General features: G+C 49.7%; 1 protein-coding gene across 1 annotated transcript in view; it reads left to right on the forward strand.

Moving 5' to 3' along the window:
• Window positions 1-1,068: 1,068 nt before the first annotated feature.
• Window positions 1,069-12,884, forward strand: part of abhd16a (abhydrolase domain containing 16A, phospholipase) — a gene marked incomplete at its 5' end in the record, with an annotated part of 35,161 nt that continues 23,345 nt past the window's right edge. The window contains 4 exon segments of the mRNA XM_069198033.1: window positions 1,069-1,183; window positions 1,264-1,365; window positions 4,449-4,512; window positions 11,906-11,955. Coding sequence (XP_069054134.1) covers window positions 1,069-1,183; window positions 1,264-1,365; window positions 4,449-4,512; window positions 11,906-11,955 — 331 coding nt within the window.

Genomic DNA, 12,884 nt, shown 5'->3' on the forward strand with positions numbered 1-12,884 from the left:
CTCTACAGTCACCTCATCCCTCTCTCCTCTCTCCTCTACAGTCACCTCATCCCTCTCTCCTCTACGGTCACCCCATCCCTCTCTCCTCTCTCCTCTACAGTCACCCCATCCCTCTCTCCACTCTCCTCTACAGTCACCCCATCCCTCTCTCCTCTCTCCTCTACAGTCACCTCATCCCTCTCTCCTCTCTCCTCTACACTCACCTCATCCCTCTCTCCTCTACAGTCACCTCATCCCTCTCTCCTCTCTCCTCTACAGTCACCCCTTCCCTCTCTCCTCTCTCCTCTACAGTCACCTCATCCCTCTCTCCTCTCTCCTCTACAGGTACCTCATCCCTCTCTCCTCTCTCCTCTACAGTCACCTCATCCCTCTCTCCTCTCTCCTCTACAGGTACCTCATCCCTCTCTCCTCTCTCCTCTACAGTCACCTCATCCCTCTCTCCTCTCTCCTCTCCATTCACCTCATCCCTCTCTCCTCTCTCCTCTACAGTCACCTCATCCCTCTCTCCTCTACGGTCACCCCATCCCTCTCTCCTCTCTCCTCTACAGTCACCTCATCCCTCTCTCCTCTGTCCTCTCCAGTCACCTCATCCCTCTCTCCTCTCTCCTCTACAGTCACCTCATCCCTCTCTCCTCTCTCCTCTACAGTCACCTCATCCCTCTCTCCTCTCTCCTCTACAGTCACCTCATCCCTCTCTCCTCTCCTCTACAGTCACCTCATCCCTCTCTCCACTCTCCTCTACAGTCACCTCATCCCTCTCTCCTCTCCTCTACAGTCACCTCATCCCTCTCTCCTCTCTCCTCTACAGTCACCTCATCCCTCTCTCCTCTCCCCTCTACAGGTACCTCATCCCTCTCTCCTCTCTCCTCTACAGGTACCTCATCCCTCTCTCCTCTCCTCTACAGTCACCTCATCCCTCTCTCCTCTCTCCTCTACAGGTACCTCATCCCTCTCTCCTCTCCCCTCTACAGTCACCTCATCCCTCTCTCCTCTCTCCTCTACAGGTACCTCATCCCTCTCTCCTCTCTCCCCTACAGTCACCTGATCCCTCTCTCCTCTCCTCCACAGTTACCTGATCGCTCACTCCTTCGGCAGACGTATGCTGTATCCCGGCTCGGTCTGTCTGCTACAGAAGGCCATGAGGCCCATGCTGGTGCAGGGCCAGACCAGACTGGTGGAGGAGGTAAGAGGGGAGGAGGTCGGGGGTTCGAGTCCGGGCCGTGTCGGTCAGGGGTTCGAGTGTGACTCTGCTGTCTCTCTCAGTTCCAGGGCACGAGGGCTAAGCTGTTGGCCTGCGACAACAACGAGATCGACACCATGTTTGTGGACCGAAGGAGGAACGAGGATGAGCGAGGCCGGACGCTGGTGAGAGGAGACACAGGAGAGAGAGAGCGACCAGGGAGAGAGGGGTGTGAGAGGAGACACAGGAGAGAGAGCAACCAGGGAGAGAGGGGTGTGAAAGGAGACACAGGAGCGAGAGAGTCCAGGAAGGGAGGGGTGTGAGAGGAGACACAGGAGAGAGGGGAGTGAGAGGAGACACAGGAGATAGAGAGACCAAGTAAAGAGGGGTGTGAGAGCAGACACAGGAGAGAGGGGTGTGAGAGGAGACACAGGAGAGAAATAGAGACCAGGGAGAGAGGGGTTTGAGAGGAGACACAGGAGAGAGGGGAGTGTGAGAGGAGACACGGGAGAGAGGGGTGTGATAGGAGAAACAGGAGAGAGAGACACCAGGGAGATAGGGTTGTGAGAGGAGACACAGGAGAGAGAGGGCTGTGAGAGGAAACACAGGAGAGAGAGACACCAGGGAGAGAGGGGTGTGAGAGGAGACGCAGGAGAGAGAGACACCAGGGAGAGAGGCGTGTGAGAGGAGACACAGGAGAGAGAGACACCAGGGAGAGAGTGTGAAAGGTGACACAAGAGAGAGGGGTGTGAGAGGAGACACAGGAGGGTGTGAGAGGAGAGACAGGAGAGAGGGGAGTGAGAGGAGACACAGGAGAGAGGGGTGTGAGAGGAGAGACAGGAGAGGGGAGTGAGAGGAGACACAGGAGAGGGGAGTGAGAGGAGACACAGGAGAGAGGGGTGTGAGAGGAGGCACAGGAGAGAGGGGTGTGAGAGGAGACACAGGAGGGTGTGAGAGGAGAGACAGGAGAGAGGGGTGTGAGAGGAGAGAGGAGTGTGAGAGGAGACACAGGAGGGTGTGAGAGGAGACACAGGAGAGAGGGGTGTGAGAGGAGACACAGGAGAGAGGGGTGTGAGAGGAGACACAGGAGGGTGTGAGAGGAGACAGGAGGGGGTGTGTGTGTGAGAGGAGACACAGGAGGGTGTGAGAGGAGAAAGGAGGGTGTGAGAGGAGAGACAGGAGAGGGGGGGGGTGAGAGGAGACACAGGAGAGAGGGGTGTGAGAGGAGAGAGGAGTGTGAGAGGAGACACAGGAGGGTGTGAGAGGAGACACAGGAGAGAGGGGAGTGAGAGGAGACACAAGAGAGAGGGGTGTGAGAGGAGACACAGGAGGGGTTGTGTGTGTGAGAGGAGAGACAGGAGGGTGTGAGAGGAGAGACAGGAGAAGGGGGTGTGAGAGGAGACACAGGAGAGAGGGGTGTGAGAGGAGACACAGGAGAGAGGGGTGTGAGAGGAGACACAAGAGAGAGGGGTGTGAGAGGAGACACAAAAGAGAGGGGTGTGAGAGGAGACACAGGAGGGTGTGAGAGGAGACACCAGGGAGAGAGTGTGAAAGGAGACACAGGAGAGAGGGGAGTGAGAGGAGACACAGGAGAGAGGGGTGTGAGATGAGAGACAGGAGAGAGAGACCAGGGATAGAGGGGTGTGAGAGGAGACACAGGAGAGAGGGGAGTGAGAGGAGAGACAGGAGAGAGGGGTGTGAGAGGAGACACAGGAGAGAGGGGAGTGAGAGGAGACACAGGAGAGAGGGGAGTGTGAGATGAGAGACAGGAGAGAGGGGTGTGAGAGGAGACACAGGAGGGGGGGTGTGAGAGGAGAGACAGGAGAGAGGGGTGTGAGAGGAGACACAGGAGAGAGGGGAGTGTGAGATGAGAGACAGGAGAGAGGGGAGTGAGAGGAGACACAGGAGAGAGGGGAGTGTGAGATGAGAGACAGGAGAGAGGGGTGTGAGAGGAGACACAGGAGAGAGGGGTGTGAGAGGAGGCACAGGAGAGAGGGGTGTGAGAGGAGACACAGGAGGGTGTGAGAGGAGAGACAGGAGAGAGGGGTGTGAGAGGAGAGAGGAGTGTGAGAGGAGACACAGGAGGGTGTGAGAGGAGACACAGGAGAGAGGGGTGTGAGAGGAGACACAGGAGAGAGGGGTGTGAGAGGAGACACAGGAGGGTGTGAGAGGAGACAGGAGGGGGTGTGTGTGTGAGAGGAGACACAGGAGGGTGTGAGAGGAGACAGGAGGGTGTGAGAGGAGAGACGGGAGAGGGGGGGTGAGAGGAGACACAGGAGAGAGGGGTGTGAGAGGAGACACAGGAGAGAGGGGTGTGAGAGGAGAGAGGAGTGTGAGAGGAGACAGGAGGGTGTGAGAGGAGACACAGGAGAGAGGGGTGTGAGAGGAGACACAAGAGAGAGGGGTGTGAGAGGAGACACAGGAGGGGGTGTGTGTGTGAGAGGAGAGACAGGAGGGTGTGAGAGGAGAGACAGGAGAAGGGGGTGTGAGAGGAGACACAGGAGAGAGGGGTGTGAGAGGAGACACAGGAGAGAGGGGTGTGAGAGGAGACACAAAAGAGAGGGGTGTGAGAGGAGACACAGGAGGGTGTGAGAGGAGACACCAGGGAGAGAGTGTGAAAGGAGACACAGGAGAGAGGGGAGTGAGAGGAGACACAGGAGAGAGGGGTGTGAGATGAGAGACAGGAGAGAGAGACCAGGGATAGAGGGGTGTGAGAGGAGACACAGGAGAGAGGGGAGTGAGAGGAGAGACAGGAGAGAGGGGTGTGAGAGCAGACACAGGAGAGAGGGGAGTGAGAGGAGACACAGGAGAGAGGGGAGTGTGAGATGAGAGACAGGAGAGAGGGGAGTGAGAGGAGACACAGGAGAGAGGGGAGTGTGAGATGAGAGACAGGAGAGAGGGGTGTGAGAGGAGACACAGGAGAGGGGAGTGAGAGGAGAGACAGGAGAGAGGGGAGTGAGAGGAGACACAGGAGGGTGTGAGAGGAGAGACAGGAGAGAGGGGAGTGAGAGGAGACTGGAGGGTGTGAGAGGAGAGAAAGGAGAGAGGGGTGTGAGAGGAGACACAGGAGGGTGTGAGAGGAGAGACAGGAGGGTGTGAGTGGAGACACAGGAGGGTCTGAGAGGAGAGACTGGAGAGAGGGGAGTGAGAGGAGACACAGGAGGGTGTGAGAGGAGAGAAAGGAGAGAGGGGTGTGAGAGGAGACACAGGAGAGAGGGGTGTGAGAGGAAGGAGCTCTGAATGACCCCTCTGTCTCTCTGTCTGTCAGGTGATCTGCTGTGAAGGAAACGCTGGTTTCTATGAGATCGGATGCATGAACACTCCTCTGGAAGGTTAGTGATCACTGAACACTGTTAGAGCACACACACTACATACCATCACTGATCACTGTTAGATCACACACTACATACCATCACTGAACACTGTTAGATCACACACTACACACCATCACTGATCACTGTTAGATCACACACTACACACCATCACTGATCACTGTTAGATCACACACTACACACCATCACTGAACACTGTTAGAGCACACACAATACACACCATCACTGAACACTGTTAGATCACACACACTACACACCATCACTGAACACTGTTAGATCACACACTACATACCATCACTGAACACTGTTAGATCACACACACTACACACCATCACTGAACACTGTTAGATCAAACACTATACACCATCACTGATCACTGTTAGATCACACACACACACACACCATCACTGATCACTGTTAGAGCACAAACACACACCATCACTGAACACTGTTAGATCACACACACTACACACCATCACTGATCACTGTTAGATCATACACACTACACATCATCACTGAACACTGTTAGAGCACACACTACACACCATCACTGATCACTGTTAGAGCACACACTACATACCATCACTGATCACTGTTAGAGCACACACACACACCATCACTGATCACTGTTAGATCACACACACTACACACCATCACTGAACACTGTTAGATCACACACACACACCATCACTGAACACTGTTAGAGCACACACACTACACACCATCACTGATCACTGTTAGAGCACACACAATACACACCATCACTGAACACCGTTAGATCACACACACTACACACCATCACTGAACACCGTTAGAGCACACACACTACACACCATCACTGAACACCGTTAGAGCACACACACTACACACCATCACTGAACACTGTTAGAGCACACACACTACACACCATCACTGAACACTGTTAGAGCACACACAATACACACCATCACTGAACACTGTTAGAGCACACACAATACACACCATCACTGAACACCGTTAGATCACACACACTACACACCATCACTGATCACTGTTAGATCACACACACTACACATCATCACTGAACACTGTTAGATCACACACACACCATCACTGATCACTATTAGATCACACACTACACACCATCACTGAAAACTGTTAGATCACACACACTACACACCATCACTGAACACTGTTAGAGCACACACTACACACCATCACTGATCACTGTTAGAGCACACACACTACACACCATCACTGATCACTGTTAGATCACACACACTTCACACCATCACTGAACACTGTTAGATCACACACTACACACCATCACTGAACACCGTTAGATCACACACACTACACACCATCACTGAACACTGTTAGAGCACACACACTACACACCATCACTGAACACTGTTAGAGCACACACACACACACCATCACTGATCACTGTAAGATCACACACACTACACACCATCACTGAACACTGTTAGATCACACACTACACACCATCACTGATCACTGTTAGATCACACACACTACACACCATCACTGAACACTGTTAGATCACACACACTACACACCATCACTGAACACTGTTAGATCACACACTACACACCATCACTGATCACTGTTAGATCACACACACACACACCATCACTGATCACTGTTAGATCACACACTACACACCATCACTGAACACTGTTAGATCACACACTACACACCATCAGTGAACACTGTTAGATCACACACACTACACACCATCACTGATCATTGTTAATCACACACTACACACCATCACTGAACACTGTTAATCACACACACTACACACCATCACTGAACACCGTTAGAGCACACACACTACACACCATCACTGAACACTGTTAGATCACACACTACACACCATCACTGAACACTGTTAGAGCACACACAATACACACCATCACTGAACACTGTTAGAGCACACACACACACCATCACTGAACACTGTTAGAGCACACACACTACACACCATCACTGAACACTGTTAGAGCACACACTACACACCATCACTGAACACTGTTAGAGCACACACACTACACACCATCACTGAACACTGTTAGAGCACACACACACACCATCACTGATCACTGTTAGATCACACACACTACACACCATCACTGAACACTGTTAGAGCACACACACTACACACCATCACTGAACACTGTTAGAGCACACACACACACCATCACTGATCACTGTTAGATCACACACACTACACACCATCACTGAACACTGTTAGAGCACACACACTACACACCATCACTGATCACTGTTAGATCACACACTACACACCATCACTGAACACTGTTAGATCACACACTACACACCATCACTGAACACTGTTAGAGCACACACACACACCATCACTGAACACTGTTAGAGCACACACACACACCATCACTGATCACTGTTAGAGCACACACACTACACAGCATCACTGATCACTGTTAGATCACACACACTACACACCATCACTGATCACTGTTAGAGCACACACACACACCATCACTGATCACTGTTAGATCACACATACTACACACCATCACTGAACACTGTTAGATCACACACACTACACACCATCACTGAACACTGTTAGAGCACACACACTACACACCATCACTGATCACTGTTAGATCACACACTACACACCATCACTGAACACTGTTAGATCACACACACTACACACCATCACTGAACACTGTTAGAGCACACACACTACACACCATCACTGAACACTGTTAGAGCACACACACACACCATCACTGATCACTGTTAGATCACACACACTACACACCATCACTGAACACTGTTAGAGCACACACACTACACACCATCACTGAACACTGTTAGAGCACACACACACACCATCACTGAACACTGTTAGATCACACACTACACACCATCACTGAACACTGTTAGATCACACACTACACACCATCACTGAACACTGTTAGAGCACACACACTACACACCATCACTGAACACTGTTAGATCACACACACTACACACCATCACTGATCACTGTTAGATCACACACACACACACCATCACTGAACACTGTTAGATCACACACACTACACAACATCACTGATCACTGTTAGAGCACACACACTACACACCATCACTGATCACTGTTAGATCACACACTACACACCATCACTGAACACTGTTAGAGCACACACACTACACACCATCACTGAACACTGTTAGAGCACACACACACACCATCACTGATCACTGTTAGATCACACACACTACACACCATCACTGAACACTGTTAGAGCACACACACTACACACCATCACTGAACACTGTTAGAGCACACACACACACCATCACTGAACACTGTTAGAGCACACACACACACCATCACTGATCACTGTTAGAGCACACACACTACACACCATCACTGAACACTGTTAGATCACACACACTACACACCATCACTGAACACTGTTAGATCACACACACTACACACCATCACTGAACACTGTTAGAGCACACACACACACACCATCACTGAACACTGTTAGATCACACACTACACACCATCACTGATCACTGTTAGATCACACATACTACACACCATCACTGAACACTGTTAGATCACACACACTACACACCATCACTGAACACTGTTAGAGCACACATACTACACACCATCACTGATCACTGTTAGATCACACACTACACACCATCACTGAACACTGTTAGATCACACACACACACCATCACTGATCACTGTTAGATCACACATACTACACACCATCACTGAACACTGTTAGATCACACACTACACACCATCACTGATCACTGTTAGATCATACACACTACACACCATCACTGAACACTGTTAGATCACACACACTACACACCATCACTGATCACTGTTAGAGCACACACACTACACACCATCACTGAACACTGTTAGATCACACACACTACACACCATCACTGAACACTGTTAGAGCACACACACTACACACCATCACTGATCACTGTTAGATCACACACTACACACCATCACTGATCACTGTTAGAGCACACACACTACACACCATCACTGAACACTGTTAGATCACACACACTACACACCATCACTGAACACTGTTAGATCACACACTACACACCATCACTGATCACTGTTAGATCACACACACACACCATCACTGAACACTGTTAGATCACACACACACACACCATCACTGATCACTGTTAGATCACACATACTACACACCATCACTGAACACTGTTAGATCACACACACTACACACCATCACTGAACACTGTTAGATCACACACTACACACCATCACTGATCACTGTTAGATCACACACACACACACCATCACTGATCACTGTTAGATCACACACACACACCATCACTGAACACTGTTAGATCACACACTACACACCATCACTGAACACTGTTAGAGCACACACACACACACCATCACTGAACACTGTTAGAGCACACACACACACACCATCACTGAACACTGTTAGATCACACACTACACACCATCACTGAACACTGTTAGATCACACACTATACACCATCACTGATCACTGTTAGATCACACACACTACACACCATCACTGATCACTGTTAGATCACACACTACACACCATCACTGATCACTGTTAGAGCACACACACTACACACCATCACTGAACACTGTTAGATCACACACACTACACACCATCACTGAACACTGTTAGATCACACACTACACACCATCACTGATCACTGTTAGATCACACACACACACCATCACTGAACACTGTTAGATCACACACACACACACCATCACTGATCACTGTTAGATCACACATACTACACACCATCACTGATCACTGTTAGAGCACACACAATACACACCATCACTGAACACTGTTAGATCACACACACTACACACCATCACTGAACACTGTTAGAGCACACACACACCATCACTGAACACTGTTAGAGCACACACACACACCATCACTGAACACTGTTAGATCACACACTACACACCATCACTGAACACTGTTAGAGCACACACACTACACACCATCACTGATCACTGTTAGATCACACACACTACACACCATCACTGATCACTGTTAGAGCACACACACTACACACCATCACTGATCACTGTTAGATCACACACACACACCATCACTGAACACTGTTAGATCACACACACTACACACCATCACTGAACACTGTTAGATCACACACTACACACCATCACTGATCACTGTTAGATCACACACACACACACCATCACTGATCACTGTTAGATCACACACTACACACCATCACTGATCACTGTTAGATCACACACTACACACCATCACTGATCACTGTTAGAGCACACACAATACACACCATCACTGAACACTGTTAGATCACACACACTACACACCATCACTGAACACTGTTAGAGCACACACACACACACACCATCACTGAACACTGTTAGAGCACACACACACACACACCATCACTGAACACTGTTAGATCACACACTACACACCATCACTGAACACTGTTAGAGCACACACACTACACACCATCACTGATCACTGTTAGATCACACACACTACACACCATCACTGATCACTGTTAGAGCACACACACTACACACCATCACTGAACACTGTTAGATCACACACACTACACACCATCACTGATCACTGTTAGATCACACACATACACACCATCACTGAACACTGTTAGATCACACACACTACACACCATCACTGAACACTGTTAGAGCACACACACACACACCATCACTGAACACTGTTAGAGCACACACACACACACACCATCACTGAACACTGTTAGATCACACACTACACACCATCACTGAACACTGTTAGAGCACACACACTACACACCATCACTGATCACTGTTAGATCACACACACTACACACCATCACTGATCACTGTTAGAGCACACACACTACACACCATCACTGAACACTGTTAGATCACACACACTACACACCATCACTGATCACTGTTAGATCACACACACACACACCATCACTGAACACTGTTAGATCACACACACTACACAACATCACTGATCACTGTTAGAGCACACACACTACACACCATCACTGAACACTGTTAGATCACACACTACACACCATCACTGATCACTGTTAGATCACACACTACACACCATCACTGATCACTGTTAGATCACACACTACACACCATCACTGAACACTGTTAGAGCACACACAATACACACCATCACTGAACACTGTTAGATCACACACACTACACACCATCACTGAACACTGTTAGATCACACACTACACACCATCACTGATCACTGTTAGAGCACACACACTACACACCATCACTGATCACTGTTAGATCACACACACACACCATCACTGAACACTGTTAGATCACACACACTTCACACCATCACTGAACACTGTTAGATCACACACACTACACACCATCACTGAACACTGTTAGATCACACACTACACACCATCACTGATCACTGTTAGAGCACACACACACACACCATCACTGATCACTGTTAGATCACACACACACACCATCACTGATCACTGTTAGATCACACACTACACACCATCACTGATCACTGTTAGATCACACACACACACCATCACTGATCACTGTTAGATCATACACACTACACACCATCACTGAACACTGTTAGATCACACACACTACACACCATCACTGATCACTGTTAGAGCACACACACTACACACCATCACTGAACACTGTTAGATCACACACACTACACACCATCACTGATCACTGTTAGAGCACACATACTACACACCATCACTGAACACTGTTAGAGCACACACACTACACACCATCACTGAACACTGTTAGAGCACACACACACACGATCACTGATCACTGTTAGATCACACACACTACACACCATCACTGAACACTGTTAGATCACACACACACAACACACTACACACCATCACTGAACACTGTTAGAGCACAAACACTACACACCATCACTGAATACTGTTAGATCACACACTACACACCATCACTGAACACTGTTAGATCACACACTACACACCATCACTGATCACTGTTAGATCACACACACACACACCATCACTGATCACTGTTAGATCAAGCACTACACACCATCACTGATCACTGTTAGATCACACACACTACACACCATCACTGATCACAGTGATCGTTCTGACCCAGTAACCCCTCCTGGGAGACGCACAGTGATCGTTCTGCACCAGTCACCCCTCCTGGGAGACGCACAGTGATCGTTCTGCACCAGTCACCCCTCCTGGGAGACGCACAGTGATCGTTCTGACCCTGACCCTTCTCTCCTCTCAGGGGGGTACTCCGTTCTGGGCTGGAATCACCCCGGATTCGCAGGGAGTACGGTAAGGATACCCCGTTCTCCACTGCCCCCCAGATCGGACAACCATGAGCCCAGTACAACACGCAACACCGTCACACAATGAGCCCAGTAAACACACAACACCGTCACAGCTTGAGCCCAGTACAACACACAGCACCGTCACAGCTTGAGCCCAGTACAACACACAGCACCGTCACAGCTTGAGCCCAGTACAACACGCAACACCGTCACACCATGAGCCCAGTAAACACACAACACCGTCACAGCATGAGCCAGTACAACACAACACCGTCACACCATGAGCCCAGTACAACACACAACACCGTCACAGCATGAGACCAGTACAACACACAACACCGTCACAGCATGAGCCCAGTACAACACGCAACACCGTCACACCATGAGCCCAGTACAACACACAACACCGTCACAGCATGAGCCCAGTAAACACACAACACCGTCACAGCATGAGACCAGTACAACACGCAACACCGTCACACAATGAGCCCAGTAAACACACAACACCGTCACAGCTTGAGCCCAGTACAACACACAGCACCGTCACAGCTTGAGCCCAGTACAACACGCAACACCGTCACACCATGAGCCCAGTAAACACACAACACCGTCACAGCATGAGCCAGTACAACACAACACCGTCACACCATGAGCCCAGTACAACACACAACACCGTCACAGCATGAGACCAGTACAACACACAACACCGTCACAGCTTGAGCCCAGTACAACACACAGCACCGTCACATCTTGAGCCCAGTACAACACACAACACCGTCACACCATGAGCCCAGTACAACACACAACACCGTCACAGCATGAGACCAGTACAACACACAACACCGTCACAGCATGAGACCAGTACAACACACAACACCGTCACAGCTTGAGCCCAGTACAACACAACACTGTCACAGCATGAGCCCAGTACAA

Source organism: Lepisosteus oculatus, chromosome 14, assembly GCF_040954835.1.
Source record: "Lepisosteus oculatus isolate fLepOcu1 chromosome 14, fLepOcu1.hap2, whole genome shotgun sequence".
Classification (NCBI taxonomy): domain Eukaryota; kingdom Metazoa; phylum Chordata; class Actinopteri; order Semionotiformes; family Lepisosteidae; genus Lepisosteus; species Lepisosteus oculatus.